Source organism: Tamandua tetradactyla, chromosome 6 (assembly GCF_023851605.1).
Source record: "Tamandua tetradactyla isolate mTamTet1 chromosome 6, mTamTet1.pri, whole genome shotgun sequence".
Lineage (NCBI taxonomy): Eukaryota > Metazoa > Chordata > Mammalia > Pilosa > Myrmecophagidae > Tamandua > Tamandua tetradactyla.
In genome coordinates, this window is record NC_135332.1 from 138199808 (window position 1) to 138224580 (window position 24773).

Genomic DNA, 24773 nt, shown 5'->3' on the forward strand with positions numbered 1-24773 from the left:
GTGTGGTTTATTTAAATTATAAAATAATATATTGTACTCATAAAATGTGAATTTATGAATTAATTCCAAGAAAATTTTTTGTTTGCTTTAGAAAACTCCAGAAGACTTGTTTGGTTATCGGAATCTCCTTAATTTGTTTATCCCATATGATGTCTTTTTCTAAAGTAAAATTTTAATTCTTTTATTGCCTTGGCCACTACCTCCATCTCATTTCTTCTAAGACGTGATTGGCTTGTCGATTTTGTTAGAAATTCTTTCACATGGCATCTCACTACAATTTTACCTCTTGAGGTCATAGCTGTTAGGTATGGATCTCATTTTTTCCTCTTGGAAAGAGTAAGTTTCTGAGGAATAGAGTTACAACTACAGTTTTAGATTCTTCTTCCAACCATTTACTAATGCAAAAAAGTTTTTGTTGCCTTGGCTCTTGACATATTCTTATCTTCTGCAGTGGTATCCTTAATTTGTTTCTTTCAAAGTTACTTTAAAATATAGCAGATTGTTTTAACCTATCATGTAAGTCATTGAAGGGTAATTTGTCACTTTCTCTGCTTCACATTGTTTTTGAAAAATCAGTTTAACCGAAAGTACTAATTTATCTTTTCTCTGTGATATTTTCTCTATTTGCTTAGCATAAGTGTTTTATTGTAATATGGCAACATATGTAATTGTGTTATAAATAAGAGCAAGCAAGAGTAGAAGAGGAAGTAACAAGCTTGTCTTTTGAGGAGTCTATAGTAGGGAAAAACTTTAAATAGGAATTGCACAGGAAACCTCTACCACTATACCCCCACCCCAGCAAAGAAATAAACTTACTCATTGCACAGTTAATATTTGTATATTGTATATATAGTTCTTTTTAGACAAACTAAAAGTTTTACTTTAAAAATGTTATTTCCAAGTGAAAATTGGGTGTTCTAAAAGCAAGCATGTCACATTTTCAGTTAGGTGGAAAGAGATCAGAGGAAGGTTACTTTTTTTTTTTTTTTAGTAGATAAGCTAATATTGATGAGCTTTGTAAAACGTGTCTGACTCCCTGAGTTCTACTTTCAGCTAATGTAAGTGTGGATTAACTCCTCAAATCTGTTTCACTAAAGGGGATGTAAGGAAAACTTTCCTCCCGTTCAAATATTGACTGCACCTCAGGTCTTCTCTGAGCTCTGTAAATTGTAGTATTCCTTTGCTTGGTTGTAGCCTGAATGTTAGTTTTGTTCCCACCATGTCTGACTTCACCGTTCCTCATTTCCTCGTGGCATTTCTCATTTGTAAATCTTGCTAAGCCTGTTTGTTCTGTTTTGACTGCCGGAAGGGCAAAATGAGTAAGTTGCATGACTGGTCATAAATCAGGAGGGAGACTCATCTTTTCTTCCCTCAAGATCAGACGTGCAGCAAGTAATTCAATATATAATTATAAATTGATAGAGGAAAGAGTTGGTACTAAAACTTTTTTTCTCACCCCCCTTCATTTGTTATTCATGTTGTGTTAACTTCTTTCTGTTAAGGATTATGGATTGAACAAGCTTTCCTAAGAGGGCTGTGTGTGTGTGTGTGTGTGTGTGTGTGTGTGTGTGTATTTATATATTAGGGTGGTTTTGGCATGCAGAAGGTTGGGTGACTTTTCATAGTTGTTAGCAGCTTACAGCTGCTGATCTTCTTGGTGTGTGATAGCTTGAAAGGAAATAACAAGTTTGTACGTGTTATGTTAGTTATATAGAACTGATGTTAGACAAGTGTCAAGAACTTATTCTTGAATAGAAAACAGAATTGAGTAGAACAATACTTTAGCTACAAATCTTATTCCGTGCAGGCAGATTAATGTTTGTACTTTTGATTTTTTTTTTTAATCTCTTGGCTTTGATATATATTTTAAAAGCTTGTCAAAAAGTTCTGCTCAAACACAAAAAGGAAAAAACTAAGCAAGACTTCTTTTCTTCGTTAGGGGAATTAGGTACACAAAGCCAAAGCAGAGCTGTATTATATAATTCCAGCTCCATTATCTATCAGTTGAGTGACTGAGTGAGCTACTGAGCTCTCTAAATCCTGCTTTCTTTATCTGTTTGGTTTTACTGCTGTCTAGCAGGATGATTGTGAAATTTGTAAGAGATAAATAGTTGTTGCCACCAGATGGTGTTTCATAAATGCCATCATTTATGACAATAGATTCTTAGAGGCTGTAAGGGGCTAAGGTAGGCGAAAAGACCAGAGGAACATAGGGGCTTATTCTCAAGAAATTTAGAGTTGAGAAGAGAGTAATAATGTTATAGAAATAGTTACATGTTCAACTCTAAGTTGACAGTTGTGGCCTACATGTTTGAGGAGGCTTTGGTGCTGGGCTAATCGTGGTCTAATTTGACTATGGAATTGAGAAAACTGCCTTATGTAGAGGAGTTGCCTGAGCAAAGATGATATGGCTAGATACCTCGTGTCATATATAGAAGATAGAAAAGAATTATTTGAATGGAATCTACTTCCCTACACCTAATCTTCCAAAGCTTAATTATACCCCAGTCTTCTATATGGGAATAGACAATCATGGTGTGGTTAGCATTTATGTGATTTTTCCCTATATTTGGCCATCTTTTGACAATTTTCATTCTTATAAGTCAGAGATCAGCAAACTTTTCCTGTAAAGAGCCAGATAAGTAAATTCTAGGTTTGTGGGCCACACATATTGTATTATTATTTTATAAACTTTTAAAAATGTAAAACCCATTCTTTGTTCTAGGCCACACAAAAATAGGCCAAGGGTCAACCGCTGCTTGAAGTGAACATTTTTCTCCAGCCTTCCCTTGTATGTGTGTGGGTCTGCTAGTAGAGGTCCCATACCTCTCCATTTTGATACAGCATCACATTGGTCCTTACAGTGTTTTCTTGGCCAAGTTTCTTCAGAATCTTTGTCCAGCAATGTTTCTATATGTTAAGAGCTGTTCCTATGTGATCATCAGATGATTGGGGTGGAGTAGAAATTGTGGGGAACTGTTAGTTTACACTAGTTAGTCATTTAATGTCTGCAGACATTTTTAGTTGTCACAACTGGGGATACTGATGGCTGGAGTAGAGGCCAGAGATACTGCTAGACATCCTAGAGTGTGCAGGAACCTTTCCGCCCTAAACAAAAAACTATCAGGCCCACAGTGTCAAAAATGCCAAGGTTGCGAAAGCCTGGCTTGTACAGTTGGGTTGGTTTCCACCCTTGGCTACCTTTTGCACTATTCCATTGTAGGCCCATTGCAAGACTGGGAATGTTATTAGAATTGCAGGGTTCCAGAAAATTGTTAGGTGGCAGAGCTTGCATGATAAACTGGCTAGCCTTTCTTAGTTCTGAGGATCCTTAAAGTGTCCCTCTTCCTCAAAGTTGTCCTCCCCAAGTCAGTGTCCGATCATTATTTGTATATGGCACTGGATTAATAATACTTTCTAGTGTAGCTTTCTGCACATAATTGTTTTAATGACTCTGGTTCTCATTGGTCTTTTGCTTGAACATCTCTTGGGAATGTTTTTCGAATTCCTCAGTGGGCAGCACATTTATTTCAGCACTTGACGATTTAAAGGAGAGTAGGATTATAGAAATTTCCTACCATTTTGATGCTTATCCTTTGAGTGTATAAATAGGTATTTGCTGAGTTCAGATATTTTAGTCATAAATGTGCCACTCAGAAAAGTCTGATCATCATGGGTTATGAAAGTGGTCACCCAAGGCTCTAGGAAGAAGGGAGAAGACATCGCTTATTAAATGCTTGCTTTGTGCTGTAGACTTGTTTTATGTCATTTGATTCTTTACGGAAAGCCCTGGAAGGTACAAGATTATCATAGCTTTAGCATTAAAGATAAACTGAAGTTTAGTGGTGTTAAGTAATTTGCTAAGGAACATACAGCTGCATTTCCGTGTGTAGTATGTTTAACTGCAGAGAAATGGAGCTGGTTGAGGGGCAACAGAAAAATAAGTCTGCTTTGCATAGTGGGAAAACAATATCTTTCTATTTGAGCAGGGAAGAGAGAAGCTGGAGGATGGAATGGACAGGGATTTTGAATAGAGAAAAGAATGTCACTCACTGAATTGACGTTTCAGATGTATGGCTGTTTTATTGGTGGGAGGCAGCTTTGAATTTTTTAAATGTTGAATCTTCTTAATGTGCAGTAAAATAGTATATTTGGACTTTTTCTTAATGCCTTTCTTCAGTTTTTAACCTTATAAAATACCACTGAGAAAAACATAAAATAAGACAAACATTCTAGCAGTCACCACTCCGCCACCCAGATAGTTGTTTCGTTTTGAAATGAGAGAAAAGAGTTCTGTAGTATAGTATACTGATTGGCACTGGACTATATTACAAAATCTATGCTTATTAAATGTGACTATAATATTGAAACTTAAACGTAAAGAAATTAGATATGCCGATGACTGTTAAATTCCTAAAGTAATTATTTTGAAAGAGATACGTATTTTAGAAAGAATGTTTTTTCTTAAAATTTAATGGACTCTCTTCTGGTTCTACCCTCTGACCCAATTTGAACAGTGCATTACCTGCCTTACACAAACAGTGTGTTGCATTGATCAAGGATCACATAAGCCATTGTTACCTCTGAGTCTTTAAACTATATTTTAAAATTTACCCTTAAAAGAAAAGCATTTGCTGCATCAAAAATTGTCTTTGGGGTCCTGTGGTGGCTTGGAGTTACGTACCCCAGAAAAACATGTTCTTATTCTTTCTAATTCGTTCTTGTGGATGTGAACCCATTGTAAATAGGACCCTTTGGTAAAGTTTACTTCAGTTAGGTGTGGCTCAACTGAATCAGAATTGGTCTTCATCCCATTACTGGAGACCTTATAGAGAAGTCCACTGAGAGCACCCAGAATTGAAAGAAGATACCACCATATGCATTGCCATGTGAAGTCAAGGACCAGCCAAAAGATACAGACCCTGGGAGAAAGCAAGCCTCTAAAACCATGAGCCAATAAATTCCTGTTAAGTCAATACATTTTATAGTATTTGTTTTAGCAGCTAGGAAACCAAAAACAGGCTCTAAAAGTATTCTAGGAGGGATATTCTGCGTAAAAGTGGCATCATGGAATTAGTGTCATCGATAATCTGAGGTGTGTATTTCAAACATTAGGCCAGAAAATGTCATTTATAACCTCATGGTCTTGACTGACATAATCTTTTAAGTCAACAAGGTTACTGGCTTGCACATGCTGTAAACAGAGATAGGATAAAGGAGTCTAACTTTCTATTTTTTTATCAGTGAAAATGGGTTCATAGAACAATCATGCATAAGAAGGAGTCTTAACTGTTGCATGCTTCATGGTTGGAAACAAAGTGAAAGTGTTCAGTATTCATGCGTTTGCTATTAATCAATAAGCAGAAATTTTATTGCTGGTAACACCTCAAGACAGGATTGATCTTGCCATTTTACCCAAGAAGGTAATTGGAAATTTCAGAGAATGAAGGTGAAGTTTAGACCAATGGGAAATAGTCATTCTGAGGTTTCTAAGAAATTGTTGATCTAGATGCATTTTACTTGGCTTCTTGGCTGTGTGTATTTTAATTTTCAGTTAGAAGTAACCTAATTTTATCCCTCCCAGATGTTTCCTTAACTTAATCTCACAGGTTTGAATTTTGAGAATAGTTCAGTCTCCCAATATGGAGCCTCTCAGGTTGAAGATATGGGGAATATTATCTTAGCAATGATTTCAGAGCCTTATAGTAAGTATTGCTGTTGTAACAATAATGGGGACCTAGAATTTCATCTCACCACCTTTTCCTTACCTATGCCTTTGAAATTTCTCCTAAGCTTTGTCTCCCTAACAGCTAAAATGTGACCTTTTTTAAAAGAAAATATTTTTATTGTCAAACTTTAACAAACATACAAACATTCTTGACATACAGACATTCTGTGCATGGTGTACAATCAGTGGCTCACAATATCATAAAACAGTTATGTATTCATCACCATGATCTTTTCTTGTGGGGGTGAGGGTGGAGGTACACGGTCCGGGAATTAAACCCGGGTCTCCTGCATGGACCCATGATCATTTTTGAACATAAAGTGACAAAGTTTCTTTTCTCATTTTTAGATCACAGGTTTTCAGATCCAGAGAGAGTAAATTACAAATTCGAAAGTGGCACTTGGTAAGTACTTAGAGTTACTATTCCTGTTTGAGCTTTCTATTTTGTTTGTATTCATATCACGGCTTAGTGCTTCTTTCATTTCAGTCATTTTATCAAGACTTTTGGTGTTACAGGGCAAGAAAAGGAGAATCAGACAAGGGGGGTAGTCGTCTTTTCCTATTAATTGATTGTTCCAATATAGCAAGTACAATATTCTAACTGAAAGGGTTCTTAGATCCTGGCCAGCCCAGGGCCATCATAAGTGATAAACATGGGTGGAGACTAGGAACTAAGATCATCTGACTCCATCTGGTGTCCTCTTAACCCCATGTTTCCTCTGCGGTGACGGGCAGTGTGTCTCATTGCCTTTTTTTTAAAACAGTTTTATTCACACACCATATAATCCATCCAAAGTGTACAATCACTTTGGTATAATCATATAGTTATGCATTTGCCACCACAATCAATTTGAGAACATTCTCTCATTGCCTTTAACTGAGTTTCTGAGAGTACATGGCTGTACATTTTGATGCTTGACAGTAAAATAATTCCAAGCAGCAGAATGGCGTCTGAAGAATACATTTCTTTTCATGTATTGATGGTAGGTTTTATGGCAGTTAGAAAAGAAAGTCATGTTGTATTCATATTATATAGCAAGATACCTATTTCTTAATATTAGGTCATTTACAAAAGAAGGTTGTGTTTGTTAAAGGAAGCTTGGATGGTGTGATTACAGTTTTATGAAACATTTATATCTTTAGTCACTTTTACCTTAGTTTACCCTTCCTGATGTTAGCTCAAAGTACACCATATGCTATGATTCTTATTTTAGCTTCTTAGACCATCCTTTTACTGGAAAACTTCCCAAGAAGGAAAAAATATAGGCTTTTAAAGTATACCCAAGATTTTTACTAGTATAACTTTAAGCCTGTCCTATCAGATCCTACTTTAAAACAAATAAAATAACTGGGGAGGAGTATAAATGGTGCTATCTCTGTTTGTGATCACAGATAGACCTGTCTTAAGTTTGCAAATCACAGCAGTGAGTTGCGTGAGTATCTGAAGTGAACAGAAACTTCTGACGGCTTTGCCCACAGAAAGACTTTGAGGCCTATTTAATTGTGGTGCAAGTGACTCATGAGGAAAATGTTCCAGGAGTACTGAAGTATGAACATAGGAGGAATAGAACATCAAAAGGTGTCACAAATGTATAGTGGGTGATTTGCAAATGACTCATTAAGGTGTGGGGACTCCCAAGCATCCATGAACACCCTCTGTAATGGTTTCCTAGTTTGCTCCCTGGCTTGATAAAGGAGATACTTTCATGGCAGACTCCTGACTGTGTTTTTGCATTCTTGCTGTGGGTTAATTGACAGCTCCACGCTGATCCTAAATTTTGCTTACAAACTGGATTTAAAACCCACTCGCGTACTGACTAGATCTGAGAACAAATTCATACTTCTTGGTTCTGGAAACATTCAGGGAGTGAGGACATTGGGAAAACTTTGCTTTCCTTGGAGTGGTCCTAGATGCTTTTGACTTTATGACAACAAATAGTTTCTTGGCTACTCTGGTTTGCGGGGTGAGCTATCTGTGTTGGACTTGTATGACCAGCCATCTTTCTATACTGAACCACCTAAAGATAACTTGGAACTGTGTTCATTAGAATTTTTGAGGTCATAAAGTAAATCTGTCACTATTGCACCTCTGTTTAAACGTCAAATAATTAATATCTGTGTGTTTAACCAGGCAAATTGCCTTGTATAGGGTAATAGGTCACACTTTTAACATTAATCATGCAACCTGAAGTTTTGCTTGATCTACAGCAGCAAGATGGAACTTATTGATGATAACACCGTAGTCAGGGCGCGGGGCTTACCGTGGCAGTCTTCGGATCAAGATATTGCAAGATTCTTCAAAGGACTCAATATTGCCAAGTTGGTTTTCTTTAATCTCTACTTTACTTAACAATCCCAAAGGGGTAATAGACTTTTCATCATCCCTCCCTCTCCCCCAACACCTTATTTTCTTTTCTGCCTGCCGTTTCTTTTATTATTTTCAAAGGGGAGGTGCTGCACTTTGTCTGAATGCTCAGGGTCGAAGGAATGGAGAAGCTCTGGTTAGGTTTGTAAGTGAAGAGCACAGAGACCTAGCACTACAGAGGCACAAACATCACATGGGGACCCGGTACATTGAGGTATGTCATCACAACCCAAGACCCAAGACGTCTTGAATGAGTACTGACTGTATGACAGAAGACTCAGAATGTGTGTATTTAATTTCCATTTCTTTTCTTAGGTTTATAAAGCAACAGGTGAAGATTTTCTTAAAATTGCTGGTGGTAAGTGTCTTTTATATTACATAGCTATAGTAATAAGATTCTAAAATTTTAGAGAAATAGATTCACAGGTAGTTTTCATTTCCCATTGAAACATGGGAATTGATTTTTTTTTTAATAGGAAGAAAATTCCAATAGTATCAGTGAGTGTAATAAAGCCTAACACTTGCCCTAAGGTTTGGATCAACCTACTGTAGTTGAATAGCTTTGTAAATAGTATTGTGCAAAGGTGAAAGGGTTATATAAAGTAGTATACAAATGGTGAAAGTAGTTCTTGAAAGAAATTAAATAGTCTGAAAACTGCTTTCAAATAGCCACACTGGAATACCTGGAATTCGTTGCATATCAGCTTCTAGTTTTTCTTTAAACTTCCTTAACTCATCAATGGCCAGAAACATGGGAGTGCTGTGGTTTCTAGTATTTTTGGATATTTAGTGTCGGCAGTAATCAGAAAGAGGCACTAGCAGATATGGTCTTTATCCAGTTTTGAGTGAGTGATAACTTTAAACCCTAAAAATGACAGATGCATAAAAAAAAAGTTAGCTGCTTTGATTTTTTTTTTAAATGCATATGTCTACTTGTAAGTTTTTCTGTTTACACTGCTTTATAACTTTTTTCTCATAGCACGAGCATCTTATGTTACTCAATTTTCTTAAATTCTACATAGTATTATGTTTTATAATTTTTTAACCATTCCTATTCGGCATTGTGATCTTATTTCCAACTTTTCATCATAAGTATGCTGCAGTGAATATTTTTGTACATCTCTATATGCAGCTCATTAGGATAAATCCTTTAATAGATAAATCAAAGAATGTAGACCTTTTAAGAGGCCTTTGGCACCTTTTGCCAAACTATACTAGGGTGTATTTCACGCTAACACAAAGGACATTTGTATCTCCATATTATATAGCTCTGATAAACTAATTGGAACTGTAGAATTTTTTTTTTTTTTTTTTTTACATGGGCAGGCACCGGGAATCAAACCCGGGTCCTCAGGCTTGGCAGGCAAGCATTCTTACCTGCTGAGCCACCGTGGCCCACCCAAACTGTAGAATTTTTGTAATACCATCCTATTAGCACAATTTTCTGGTCCGGTACTTATTTCTTTGGATAAATCCAAGGCTTCAAAATTCAGAACTTCAAGTTTAGTAATTGCCTAAATTCTAAGATGGTTGATATTGGTTGGCGATAAGATGCTAAGGTCTCACTTGGCTCTAGGGTTCCACGGCAGATAAATTACAAATCGAGGGTGTCAGAACTAACTGTTTATCATATTAATGCCTGGGATTTTTTGGTGAGTGGGCACTATCATAAGAATTTGCTGTTAAAGGAGATTGTTACTAGTGTCTGTGCTTGACAATTTGCGTTTGAGTATTTGCTATAGTGGCAGCATTGTACAAAAAATGCTTTTTATATTGAACAAAATATTGATACATGTTGAAACTTGGTACAAAGTACATGCAAATTCATTGTAATATTCACTCACTTCTATATGTTTGAACCTTTCCTAAAAAGTAATTGTGAAAATAATTAAAAAATTTAAATAATTTTAAAATGACTAAAGTTACTTTAATTACTAAATAAATAAAATGAGAATTACCCATCCCATAAACTGAATTATGGGAATTAATTTATACCTATTTTTTTTAGAGACTAGAAAACTACAGCATGGAGGTTAAAGTTGACAAAAGGTCAAGTAAATTGCAAAGCCACGATAGGACCCACATATATTGGATCCAGGACCTGTGCCATTAAAACACCATGATAACTTAATGTCTTTCCATGAGAAGAATATGGTGGTTGGTCCCTGATTTAACTGTCTGGCCAGCTTCCCAAATTAAGAGGTGTGCTTTATGAAAATAGGAAAACTTCAAATAGGGGGAAAGACAATTCAGATTCCTAGGATGTCATTATAGATTGAGTGGGAATATGGATCTTAATGATTAATTCAAGATACTGCTAAGAATTTTACCATTTTAAATTTTTGGTGAAGTTGTTTTAACTTTCTCCCCATACTTCCTGATATTCCTGTTCCCTAGGTACATCCAATGAGGTAGCCCAATTTCTCTCCAAGGAAAATCAAGTCATCGTCCGCATGCGGGGGCTTCCTTTCACAGCCACAGCTGAAGAAGTGGTGGCTTTCTTTGGACAACATTGCCCCATCACTGGGGGGAAGGAAGGCATCCTCTTTGTTACCTACCCAGATGGTAGGCCTACAGGCGACGCTTTCGTCTTATTTGCTTGTGAAGAATATGCACAGAATGCACTGAGGAAGCATAAGGACTTGTTGGGTAAAAGATACATTGAACTCTTCAGGAGCACGGCAGCTGAAGTTCAGCAGGTTGGTTTTTAAGACCATGTTGGTTGCTTTGCATTAATTTTTGTTCTTCATTTCTGCAAACAATACATCATCATTGTATTGAAACTATAAACTTGGAAAATGTAGTACATGGAATGGAAGTGCATGAAAAATATCTGATTCTGTGGCCAAAACATATTCTCTGTTATTCCATGTGCAATACTGTTGTACATATTACTTGTTTTCTGCTTTAAAGTTATATTATCTTGAGTGTTCACTTATGTTTAATTTTATATCTCACAGATTTACATTATTTAGAAATTCTTCCATTACTATTCTTGGTTTTTTTCCCCCCAATTTTGGGTGAAAATTCTCTATTGGTTTTTTTCCCCAATTTTGTTCTATGAGAAATTCCTATATATACGGGCTTATAAAGCTCAACAATTTCTGATTGATTTCTCTGGAAAAGAATATAGGTTATTACTTTTAAGGTTTTTAATATGTCTTGCCAAGTTTATTTCCAAAACACATTGATTAGTTTCATACAGCACTGCTGACAGTGCTGTGGGTTTTTTGCTATTATTGTTTTGTCCTGTTTTTATGAGATTTCAGAATTCAGAGCTGTTTCTAAGGCACAAAAATATACTATGATCCAGTTATGAAACCATCTGTAGGGTTTCAAGCCTTTTGACTATTCCTTTAGACTTGGTAGTTGATGTCAAGGGTTCCTTGTTCAAGGTTCAGCTTGTATTATCTCTGTGACTGAGCCTATGTACATGGCATTACATAGCTCTTCAATTTATTCTTCTTGTGACCCATAGTAAAACAGTCATTTTAATGACTCTTGGTATTTTTCAAGTATTTAGAATACTTTACTGTTATTTCTGTGAGTTCATAAGATGATTTTGTCTAGTTTCTGTAGCATGTTGTATATTGTGGTTTAAAATAATTGCTCAAAGTTTAAAAGAATCTTTAACTGTTAGAATACTGAAACTAGTTTTATCTTAGCCTAGGATAGGTATCGGTGAAATTTTAATTAGTTGTTTGTTCTAGTGTACCTGGTTCTTTTGAACCATAAGCTATTAACATACTTAACGTTTAAATAATTCTGTACCTTGTTGAAAATAAGTATCATGTGTTCTGAAGCTCTGAAATAAGCTAAACATGATTGAGCCTTCAAATGTAATACACATCCTTCTCAAATGAGAGGAGAAACATAAGATGTTATTTTAGATCTTTAATTGGAAGAAAAATTTCATGGAAATCATAGCCCAGAATGGACTACTCCATAGTCTACTGCATGTTGGTTTGGTTAGAAGGTATGCTGCATTATTAAGATGTGATTCTACCATATGGTAGTTTTGGGTTTGAGTGAGTCCCTTCCAATCCTCCCATCCCTACTGATTTACTTAACAATTATTGAAGAAATCATAGGATCTGCTATTGTCTTCTTTTCTTTACAAATAATCATTTTGTTTAATAATGAGTATCTCCAGTGGCAGGGACTGTAAGGTACTTGACCATTTCCTGTCCTGTGCTTGTCAATAACTACATTGATTTTCTATTCTTCCATTTGTTTGTGCTATCTCTGAATTGTTTGTATAATATTTAAATAATTTTTAAATGTCTTCTTGTCTTTGTTTTGAAATGTTTTTGGTTGCTTTGTGTTTGTTCTTCAATATTTGTCACCTGTTATTCAGATAGCAACTGCACAGGGTGTGAGTGAAGAAGTAGGGCAGACTTTGTAGAGGAGTTAATTGATTCAACATTTTCCATTTATGGAGTGGGTACTTTGAATAAATCCCCAAAATCTGCAATGATAAATTGGTTCATAATACCTGGGGTTGCCCCAAGTTTTGTATACCCAGGAACTACCTAGTACCTAGTACTATGAATTTGTTGGCTTGCTTTAAGACAAAAATGGGCAGGAACCTTGAGATATAAGTTTCGCCTAGGACCAACCTTGCTCCAAAATGCACCCAACCTATTACCTGTTGTCAAGATAGCTGAATCACCTGAATCTAAAGCATAGTCAAGATCCTTTATTTTGCGATTATCTCAAATTCATACGGAGTCTAAATTGTTGATTATTATGGCCAGTAAATCTTTTTCTTTTCAATTTTATCTAGCATTCTTGTGCTGTTTTCCATTGTGTATGTGGCATTTTATTCTAATATAACCTATTGTCATTGTCCTGTGGTTATATTACTGGGTCCTTATTTATTGGATTTGGAGGCAAGGTGTGAAAAGATTAAGGGGAACATTATGTATTCAGTAAAATGAAGTCCAGTAAACTGCTATGAAGGTCTACAGTTAATAAATTGTACAGATTTTTTAGACTTTAGCATAATTTGACCCAAGGTAAATCTTGGTACATCTGCCCACATAGACAAATCCCTAATCTTAAGTGTGTTATTTTGGGTACGTCTCACATGACTTTGAGAAAAGTAGGTATTATGCTTTCCCAGCTGAAAAGTATGAATTCCTTTCTACATCAGTACTTCTCAAATTTTAATGTGCTTATGAATCACTTGGGGATCTTGTTAAAATGCAGATTCACATTTCCTAAGTCTGAGATTTTGCATTTCTAACAGTTTCCTTGGTGATGCAATACTGGTCTGTGGACCACATTGAAGTAGCAAGGCTCTAAATCACTTCTGTTTTCCTTCGAGTACAGGTGCTGAATCGATTCTCCTCAGCCCCTCTTATTCCACTCCCAACCCCTCCCATTATTCCAGTACTACCTCAGCAGTTTGTCCCCCCTACAAATGTCAGAGACTGTATACGCCTTCGAGGACTTCCCTATGCAGCCACAATTGAGGACATCCTGGACTTCCTGGGGGAGTTCTCCACAGATATTCGAACTCATGGGGTTCACATGGTATTGAATCATCAGGTAAGTCAGTCGCTTATTGGAAAACTTACTTATTCTTATCCAAAGCTCTCTTCTGATAAAAAAAAGTTCACATATCTGTCAGCTGTATGGTTAGTCTTTAAGGATTGAGTTAATTGTAAATGCAAAAGAACTATTGCCATTATTAGAATGATAAAATAATTCAAATTTAACTCTGATTCCTTCATATCAATTATCAATAGCATCAGGTAGGAACCTGATATATTCTAAATCAATCTATACAGCATTTTCCCATTGCTTCTAGTCAACTCTCCAACTCTGTCATCTGTGCAACTCTGCCACTGTAGTATGAAGTATGTAGTATGAAGACAATTGTAGATGATATGTGAACAAGTGGTGTCTCTCTCTGTTCAAGTATTTAGTACTCATAGACTGTTTGGAAATGGCTTATTTTACTTTGTGAATGTATTAAACATCAAACTACATTCATTAGTAGGAGAACTTAATGAGGATATGCATCTGTACCACCAAGAAGAGTGTGTAGAATATAATTAGCACTCAGATATATTAATGAATCATTTGCACAGGAAACCTTAATCAAAATCTAGCAATTCTTTCAGTATGCACATTTATATTCTAAGCATATTAGAAGTAGTTCCTAGTTTGGTGGTACTTGATTTTTTGGTTAAATAAAACTAATCATATTAGGTACTGGACAATTATTTTGCATTATCATAACCAATCAGAATTCTAAAAATTCGTACATCATAGGTAGTCAAAACTCTGGAATTCTTCATTAATAAACAGAAACGTAGTGTTAATTTTTGAAAATAATATGTTTTGGGCATTATGGGTTGAATATAAATTTATATTGGAAATACTAACATTTTTTCTAAATACATTGTTAATTTCCCATCTTTTGTTTGAGCTAGAGCTTTGGTCACATTCATAACCATAAATAATCTTGTCCCACCTTACTGGAAAGCGCACACCACTGGACACAAGAAATCAGAAAACATCTAAGCCCTTGCTTAGCTTTCCACATGAGCACAATCTCATTCTAACCTTAGGTCAATATTGAGTTATACAACTTTTCATCTGACCAGTTACCCTCTCAGTGCCTCACTGGTGGAGTCCTTTTGAATAAAACACCTCACAGTTTAGCATCACTGGGGAATTGTTTGGTTTTGTGTTGGCCACAATTTGTAATAACTTGAGGTCTATCACTCTTTGACAACAGTAGACATATTTGCCTCTCATTTACCTATATGACCTTTTGTGATTACACTTGGGAGAAATTATTTTTTGATGATGGACAGATTGCCTCAAAGGTGTTAGGTTTTCACCTTGGACTGGATTTGTTGCTAATTTCCCTGGTATGGTAATAATTTGGATAAATGGTTCTTAAGAGGCTTTTAAAGAAAACCATAACATAAGAAAGCTGCCTTATAAGCTGGTTGTGTCTTTTTTCTCCTCCCTAAAATGTTCATGCTAAATAAAATGGACATATTACTTGTGGAGTTCTGGCTCTGTGGAGCAGATATCTACTGGCTTAATTTTTTTTTTTTTTTTACTTTTTTTTATTAATTAAAAAAATTAACGAACAAAACATTAAGATATCATTCCATTCTACATATACAATCAGTAATTCTTAATATCATCACATAGTTGCATATCCATCATTTCTTAGAACATTTGCATCGATTTAGAAAAAGAAATAAAAAGACAACAGAAAAAGAAATAAAACAATAACAGAAAAAAAAAGATTGTACATACCATACCCCTTACCCCTCGCTTTCATTTACCACTAGCATTTCAAACTAAATTTATTTTAACATTTGTTCCCACTATTATTTATTTTTATTCCATATGTTGTACTCTTCTGTTGATATTGTAGCTAAAAGGAGCATCAGACATAGGTTTTCACATTCACAGAGTCTCATTGTGAAAGCTATATCATTGTTCAATCATCATCAAGAAACATGGCTACTGGAACACAGCGCTACATTTTCAGGCAATTCCCTCCAGCCTCTCCACTACATCTTGAACAACAAGGTGATATCTACTTAATGCATAAGAATAACCTCCAGGATAACCTCTCGAGTCTGTTTGGAATCTCTCAGCCATTGACACTTTGTCTCATTTTACTCTTCCCCTTTTTGGTCGGGAAGGTTCTCTCAGTCCCTTGATGTTAATTCTCAGCTCATTCTAGGGTTTTTCTCCGTCCCTTGATGCTGAGTCTCAGCTCATTCCAGGATCTCTGTCCCATGTTGCCAGGAAGGTCCATACCCCTGGGAGTCATGTCCCACGCAGAGAGGGGGATCTACTGGCTTAATTTTAAACACAGGATTTTTTTTTGTGAGCTATTACTAATAGGACATGTCTAGAAACACTTGTTTGACCAAGGGTTAAGATGGAAGTGTGAGAGAGGAGGTGAGAGGATTTCTAAGCAAGACTGATGATAAGGGCTCTCACCAGCCATCACTGTGCTTTGCTAATCCCAGCTCCTTATCCCCTCTCCCTGGCCCCAGACCCCATTCCAGCTGAGGCTTCAGGGATGAGGGAAAAGTGAAAGGGGTATTGCAGGTCAGGGATGGACAAGATCTGACAGCCAAAAGAGAACACTGGGTTTGTTCACGGCATCACGTAGAAGGATATATAAAGCTCTTATCCTGGTTCTGTTACTACCTCTTCTCAGTGGAATGAGATTTAATCAGGTTTTTCAGAAGGGGGGAAAACCCACTATACAATCCTATACTTTGAAACCACAGTCACAAGGAGACCCTTTCAAAACCCTGTAAATCTGATACTAATTAATAGAAACCAAATAGGATCACTTTCAGCTATGAGCTCTCAAAACTGTTTCTTCAAGGTTTTGTGGTCCATTCTAGTGATTAGGTGATGAAATATAAGTCAAATTTCAGTAGATCACATTGTCACCCAGATTTTGTGGCTAAAATGCCTGTACTATGGGTGATTGTCACTTTGCATGTTTTATAAGCAACCATTTCCTTGTTGAAGGAGACAGTCTTCTTTTGTTTTTATTCGTCCCCCATAAATTCAGGGCCGCCCATCAGGAGATGCCTTTATCCAGATGAAGTCTGCGGACAGAGCATTTATGGCTGCACAGAAGTGTCATAAAAAAAACATGAAGGACAGATATGTTGAAGTCTTTCAGTGTTCAGCTGAGGAGATGAACTTTGTGTTAATGGGGGGCACTTTAAATCGAAATGGCTTATCCCCACCGCCATGTAAGTTACCATGTAAGTTTTTCTTGGGTGCTGGCGCTATTCTACGCTATATGCTGGTAGGTGCTTAGGCTGCTTTCATAACTTTCTGTACCCCTGGTTCTCTCTGAGGCAAGTGAGGTGGTTATATAAGCCTTTCCCATCTGAAATCGGTAGTGTCTGGTAATCATTTAAGACCTTGGTTGTGGACACCCATAATTAGAGATGCTCCAAATACCTCCTTTCAAATTATATCCTTGCTTTTCCAGTGATAAGCACTTGATTTCTGAAGCTTAGTGTGCTCAAGATAAGCACTGACTCTGGGAGGCAACATGGCTATGTGGATTATTTAATACGCATTTAAAGGTACTTAGTATGCATTCACAATGTGGCTGGATGCTTTTTTTTTTTTTTAACATTAAGTTCTTTTTTAAGAAGGGCGATTTGACACACATTTTGCATTTTAAACTTTTTGAGGAGCAAGGGGGTTATTGGAAAGGATAACCTGGAGAGCATTTCTATTGCTGTCCAGAATATCTGGAATTAACAAGTTAGTAAAAAATAAATAAATGCGTAAATTAGCCAAAGTTCCCATTGGATCACAGGATCAGTGCTTAATATTAAGCCATGCTCTTGCTCATTGGCACCTGGGTGCAAACCATTTGGAATCCTGTTTGAGAGGACTGAGCCCTTTAGTCCAGAGATTTAAGTTCTGGTTAGTGATTAAGGAACACGTTGGGATCCTAACTTCAGTCTTTTATGCAGTTTGCATTTTTAAATAAGACTGTCCTGTTAGGAGACATGTTCAGTATATTTAAAGAATGTAGTACTTGGAGTACAGTCTATAAATGAGTGAGAAAGTAACCTGGATTATCAATAAAGTGGGGAGTTTTAGGCCATTATGCTGTAGTAAAGAGGGATCCATACCAATAACTGTTTGATCAAGTGCCATTTATAGAACATTTGGTGGAACTTAATCCTTTTTCCCTACTTTGGAATTCCTAAATGCGAATGTTCCATTTACTTGCTGCTTGCTGTTGGTGAATATCTAAGTGTCGAGGATTCCATTATCTGTGGGTGAATATTTAAGAGTTGACCCTTGAAAGGTATCTCCATTTTTGAAAATGTATGATTGGAATTAAGATCTTGAATTAATCCTAGTCATATATATCCTGTCCACAAACCACTGATAATGTCAATACCATTTTGATTTCCTTTAGTGATAAGCTACTAAGCATTGGAAGATAAAAGAATTTATCTATTATGTATTGCCTAAATTCTTCTGCTGTAATATTATTTCTGTTCCTGGAAAAACATTTGTCATTACGGTCTTTTATTTTCTTTGCTTTTCCCCTGATGAGCCTTAAAATAATAGAAAAAATATTTTTATTGTGTCTCACATAATAATGTTTTTTCATACATTATATTTTCAAACATTGATAAAAAAATCTTAACTAAAATTTGGTCATTTGTCATTTAATGGAATAGTTTACTCAGTTTTTTATCAGAATTCCAACTTATACATCCTGAAGTTAAGCCAGCCCTATTGGACTTTTTCCTCTGCCAAAACACATTGTAGGGATTGCCTCGTATTTTTTACCTTTTCCTGTTTTGAGGCGGAACAGATTTATACCTGCTAGATATGTCTGTCTTATGGGTATGCAGCACTGTGCTATGATAAATTGCTTAACAGTTTTGAAAGCAAGATTTCAAATTTAAATTTTCTGTACAACTTAGGTTCCTCAATGTGCCCTGTTTGCCTTTCTATGGGCTCTTTAAGGCCAAACGTAATTTAAAAATCTATAAGTATCTAATGTCTAGCACGGTTTTTCTGGTGTTCGTGGTGCCTACAAATTAAATGTGAGATCATGTTTGGGCTTTAGTCTGTGTATCGATATACAGCTGTCCATTTCCATAGAAATGTAGAAACCCATAAGAACAAATGGCAACTTAAAATCATCTTGGAGATTTTAATGTGAAAGAAGTTATGCCTTTGGGTTTCTGCTCTTTGCAAAAAATATTAGGTAGTTCTGGGTATGAAAAGTAAAATAGGGACGCCAAATTCACTTGACTTCTCAGTTATCTCTTCTGTTGAATGTGGGAGAGTTATGTTCATGCTAAAGCTAGTGACCAGCAACTGGTCTGCCATAAGTGAGAGTTTCTGGGCCTGAAAACTGAATAACCAGAAAGCAGGAGGTATTTGGGCCTTTCTATTCCCTGACTATTTAATCTGAGTCAGCTTTATATCAGCTCTTTATCTACTTCTTCAGGGCTATTTCCCAGGTAGGATTTTTTTAAAACAGGTCTAAAGATCTAGATTAGTTTCAAAGCCAATTTTCTGGTTTGCTTTTAGGTGAGAATAATGCAGAATTTCTTTCCTTTTAAGCTAGTTCACTATGGCACATTCTATGCTTCAGCATAATGCATAGTACTGCTGAATAGTGTTTTATCGTACCTTTTTCATTCCACACTGCTATGAATGCAGTAGCAGCATAACTCTCAGTTATGCTCAGTAGTAGATAGATGCAGTAGCAGCATATCTCTCAAACAGCTTTTCGTTTGAAATTATACTAAATGTCAGGTCTCATGTTTCTTTCCTCAGGGTTGGTTTGTGGTAACTGGCACATTACAATGTAGGGGGCGGAAATCATGTGACATGAAATGGTGGAGAAGACTTGAAAATCCACTGGAGATTGTTTTTCAAAATTTCCGATTAAGAATTGTTCTTCAGGTTGATGATTTGGCCTTTGAGACTATCTCTTTTACTGATATAATCAAAAGGAAGTGGCTTGGGATGGTATAAAGAACTGCAACGGTCTTTAAAATTCATGTATGGCTTATGGCTTAAATGTTAGCATAAATATTTCAGCTGTAACAAACACGTCTCAAAGTCTCTCTTTTTGCTTTTCTAGGCTTGTCTCCTCCCTCCTACACATTTCCAGCTCCTGCAGCAGTTATTCCCACTGAAGCTGCCATTTATCAGCCCTCTGTACTTTTGAATCCACGAGCACTGCAGCCCTCTACAGCATACTATCCAGCTGGTACTCAGCTTTTCATGAACTACACCGCATACTATCCCAGGTAAGGCTCTGAGGGAAGTGGAAACAAGGGACTGAACAAAGAACTCCTTTTATAATCAGTGCCCAAGCTCACAAAAGAATATTGTCTACTCCATTGAAGGTTACCATGACAGGGAACAGCTGGTCATAGTTTTGAGCAAAAAGGTTGATTTTTTTAACCATATATTGACAACATGATCTTTTACGTTATCTGTGCATACAACTTAAGCCTTTTTATTTCCTCCAATCATAGGGCCATAAATAAGTAGCACTGTAATCTTTGCAATAGGTTGATAATATAATGTGAATGAACCAGAAAACAGGAAATTCAAAGTGGAAACAGTTATCTTTTTAAGTAACTTGAATTAATGTGCCATCCCACAATAAATAAAAACTGTTACTTTAAATTTTATAGGGCTTATAGTCTTTTCCCTCTAAATCTTTAAACAAATCCAGAATTGGATTGTTCAGTAGTTTTTTGGAGTGAATATATTTAAAATTTTTCTTTTTAGTTGTACTTAACTTCTGGGAGGCAGCCAAATACAATGAAGAGAATGTTAATCAGTCTGAAAGTTGGGATACCTGAGTTTTAATCTCATCTCTCTAACTGGGAGGACAGTTAACCTTTCTGGCTCTTATAAAATAATGGGATTGGCCACGTTTGAGGAGTACAATCCAGTTGTATTGCCTGTCATTCTAACTTGGATATATAATGACCTCATTCCCTCATTTTCTTTTTAAGAAATCAAAATCTTTATCCAGTAACCAATTCATTTTATTAAAATAAAATTTTACTTTGGTATAGCAATATTGCTCAAAATTGAAAAATAAAAAATTATACCAGGTTTTGTTTTTTCTTCCCAAGCTATTTAGATTAAATTTAAGTTCATCAATATGTAAATAAGGCTGTTGATAAATGATCTAGAATTAACCCATCTGATACCACGTTGGGGTCTCATAGTAGCAGTGAAACTTGTAGCCACTGGTAATTACATTTGTTTTTTGTTAAGAGTTTTAAAGACATTCATTTGTGCTTTTGAAAATATTCTTTATTCTTCTGGGAACAGTGACTAGGGTGAAAGTTGTGATAATTGTCAGCTGGCAATCTTTGGGAGACTTGAAAAGACTCAGAACCATGGGTGATTGTTCATAGTCGAACACTGTTAGGCTCCTAGCCCCAGTCCCAGTCTATCGCCTTTTCTGGACGCTGTGACAGTTGCTTGCTGGTGCTGTGCCCTGGTTATAAGGGTGGCCTTTGTTTACCTTTCTTACATCATCAGAATGTTAGGAGTGGAATGCAGTGTGACTCTGAATGCCTGGTGCATGTAGTTCTCCTGCCTACAGTATGTTTGCAGAGTGTCCAGTTCCACTGTTAATTAGCTATCTCAGTGCTGTTAAAGGAAGGAATCTCTTAGAAATAATTTTCCATCACAGAGAGATGGAAACATGAGTTTTGAATTGAAGTCCAAAAGGAAAAACTGAAATTTATGGCTTAATAGCTTCTGTAATTTGGGGTTCCTACCCAAAATTCTAGTAATTTTAAGGTTTGTAATACACTTATTAAGTCTAAAAATAAAGATGTCTTGTGACTAAAAAGTAAGGACTCCATTATACATACCTCCAAGTCTAGAAGTAATTACTATTATCAGTTTTGTAACACACATGTATGCCTCTAAGTAATATCGTATACTTAACATTTAATGTAAATTATTCACGTTGTTCTTTTATTTCTTTATATTGTCTTCCTTAAGGAATATTTATAGATTTACCTTATTCCTGAAACTTCCTTATGATGTCCCAAGAGAAAAAATACATTATAATTTAACATTTGCCTTATCTGTAGACATCTAAATTAAAAATCTATTGCTAAATAAAGTTCATGTTAATCTTCAAATAATAGTTTATATTTCTGTAGAATAAATTCACAGAAGTGGATTTTGAATTGAAGGTTATGTATATTATGTTAAAGTTAATACTTCCAGAGTAACCCACAGTACGTTTTGTTAATGTACATTACTCTAGTGAAATTACATAAACGGAGATTATATACTGTTATGTATACTGCCAAAGTTTGAATAACTTACAAAACAGATTCCCAAAACAATAAAATAAAAGTTTTGGCAGAATGCTATTAATTTCTAAAACGACATTTGATTTTAATGAAAACTCTTACTGATATTTATTTCTAAATGTGTATTATTTCAAGTATATTTTGGTCTGTACTCTGGCAAACAAAGTTTAAGATTGCATACTCTATTCTTAAAAGGGATATTGAGAGTTTGAGTATCTCTTTAAATTAAAAATTTAAAAATTCCCTCTAATTTTGTGGGTACAAGGGTAGTTCAGTGGTAGAATTCTAGCCTGCCATGTGGAAGACCTGGCCCATGCATTCCCAGCCTAAGTACCTCCCAACCCACCCACCCCCAAATAGTCAGCAAATGGTGCTATAAATAACGGGATAGTCACATGGAGAAAGAAAGAAATGTGACCCCCATCATACAGTATATAAAACATTTTTAAAAAATTATTTATTTATTTAAAAAAAATTTAACAACAAATGAACAAAAACATTCTTAACATATGATCATTCCATTCTACATATATGATCAGTAATTCACAATATCATCACATAGTTACATATTCATCATGATCATTTCTTAGAACGTTTACATCAATTCAGAAAAAGAAATAAAAAGATAATAGAAAAAGAAATAAAACGAAAGCAAAAAAAAAAGATTATACATACCATACCCCTTACCCCTCCCTTTCATTAATCACTAGCATTTCAAACTAAATTTATTTTAACATTTTTTCCCCCTATTATTTATTTTTATTCCATATGTTCTACTCGTCTGTTGACAAGGTAGATAAAAGGAGCATCAGACACAAGGTTTTCACTATCACACAGTCATATTGTAAAAGCTATATCTTTATACAGTCATCCTCAAGAAACATGGCTACTGGAGCACAGCTCTACATTTTCAGGCAGTTCCCTACAGCCTCTCCATTACCTCTTGAATAACAAGGTGATCTTTACATAATGTGTAAGAATAACCTCCAGGACAACCTCTCAACTCTGTTTGGAATCTCTCAGCCATTGACACTTTGTCTCATTTCACTCTTCCTCCTTTTGGGGGGATTTAAAAAAAAAACAACAAATCCCTCTAATTTACTATGAAATATACCAGTTCAACTCCAGATTAACTGCAACCTGTTAATTACTTCAACACATTAAAATATTACTGTATTTTGCAGATTTCTAAAAGCAATCACCTTTGAGGTGATTGTTTTGAACTGTTTTAACTATTTTTAACTTAGTTTAACTGAACAAACTTGTATTGAGCACCTTCTGTGTGCAAAGTGTTGGGAATATGATCAATAAGACACGGATCCTATCTGGTGTAGTGGAGCTGACAGAATTCTCTCCTGGGTAAAGCAACTGACTTCAAAACACCTTGAGTTAGAGAGCATTTGTGTTTCTCTTCTAACTTGATATGTTCAAACATTTGGATATAAACTCATGGGTCTTGCTTTGATAATACCTTACCTTTCATTGTGAGGACTTTGGTTACTTGTAGAAGATTTAAGGCAAATAATGAACAAAAAAATGGTTTTTATTTTATTGTTAAATGATTTTTTAGTGTTATGTGTGTAGTTATGACATCATCTTGAAGAGCAAGTGAAATAAAAGCACATGTTCCTCAAGAAGTTTTGTTTGCTTTCTTTCATTGCATTTCTTTGCTTTTCACCTTGGGAGAGCATTTGTTACCCAATATTCCAGAGATTTTCGCTTAGAGCACAAAAGAATAAAAGATGATATGTTCGTGCCCATCCTGCTTATCATTCCAAATTCATTTTTGTCACACCTTTTCTTTCCCATTAAAAAAAAAGCCCTACCTTTTATTCTGATTATTTTGCTCTTAGAAAAGAATATTCTTTGCATAAGACCTCTAGCATGGGTGATAAATGTGCTGATTCTTCAATTAAATGTCATCTACTTTAGGAAAAGATGAATGAACTTAAATATCTTGAATGCATTTCCCCACCTTTTCTAGGGCACTATAAATAATAACAGACACATCTAAGACAAAAAGGGGGCAGAAGAGGTTTGACTTTTACTTGTAAAATCAAGTTATTTCTATACGAGCAATGGATATCTAACAATTTTGAAGTATCCTACAGTGTTTGATTTATTGGATAGTATTATTGTATTCTACTCTGGAATTCTTTGCAATCAAACCAAAAAAAAGAACAGGCTTCTGTGAGATACTTATATTTCCTAATTTGACCATGTAGCTTTCTCGTTCCTTTTTTTTTTTTTTGCAAATTTTATTGTGATAGTGGTCGGTTACCTTGCAGTTGTAGGAAATAATATGGAGAGATTCCATGTATATTCTGCCCAGTTTTCCTCAATAGTAACACAATTGTTTTACTTTTTAAATTTCTTTGATGAAGGTTTTCTGATAGTCTAATAAAGAAGATAACTTGGTTTTTAAAAAAGTTTTTATATCTTAAATATTTAATCTCACAAATGCAAACTGGAATTCAACATCCAATAAAATGTCACTAGAATATTGTAATAACGAAATATGCAATATTGTAATAATGGAGAATCACTCCATTATTCACTGTCAGTCAGTGAAAATTCAGTATAGCTTTCATAGAGGGAACAGTCATTTGCTGTTCTAAAGACCTTGTTCATATAATGAGCAATTTAGGGAATTAAAATGCAAATTTGCTTGACATTTTTAGCATTGCAGGGAAATAGCAAGTAAGATTGGATCTCAGGGAAAAGAATTCAAGTGATTCAGAAAATATTAAGATTCGGTTTCAGTTTGTAAGTTTTTCTATGAATTAATTTTCTTACAAAATTGGGATTACAT

General features: G+C 35.5%; 1 protein-coding gene across 3 annotated transcripts in view; it reads left to right on the forward strand.

Annotated features, from left to right (window-relative positions):
- The window catches only part of ESRP1 (epithelial splicing regulatory protein 1), a 50399-nt gene that overhangs the window by 10866 nt on the left and 14760 nt on the right, over positions 1–24773 (forward strand). For 2 of the 3 annotated variants that reach the window (XM_077167226.1, XM_077167225.1), the window contains exons 5-13: positions 5610–5705; positions 6077–6131; positions 7937–8047; positions 8175–8307; positions 8409–8451; positions 10491–10792; positions 13428–13646; positions 16669–16867; positions 19744–19912. In XM_077167226.1, the coding sequence (XP_077023341.1) occupies positions 5610–5705; positions 6077–6131; positions 7937–8047; positions 8175–8307; positions 8409–8451; positions 10491–10792; positions 13428–13646; positions 16669–16867; positions 19744–19912 (1327 nt within the window). The remainder of the gene's footprint in view (positions 1–5609; positions 5706–6076; positions 6132–7936; positions 8048–8174; positions 8308–8408; positions 8452–10490; positions 10793–13427; positions 13647–16668; positions 16868–19743; positions 19913–24773) is intronic. The other variant, XM_077167224.1, reaches the window with a different exon arrangement.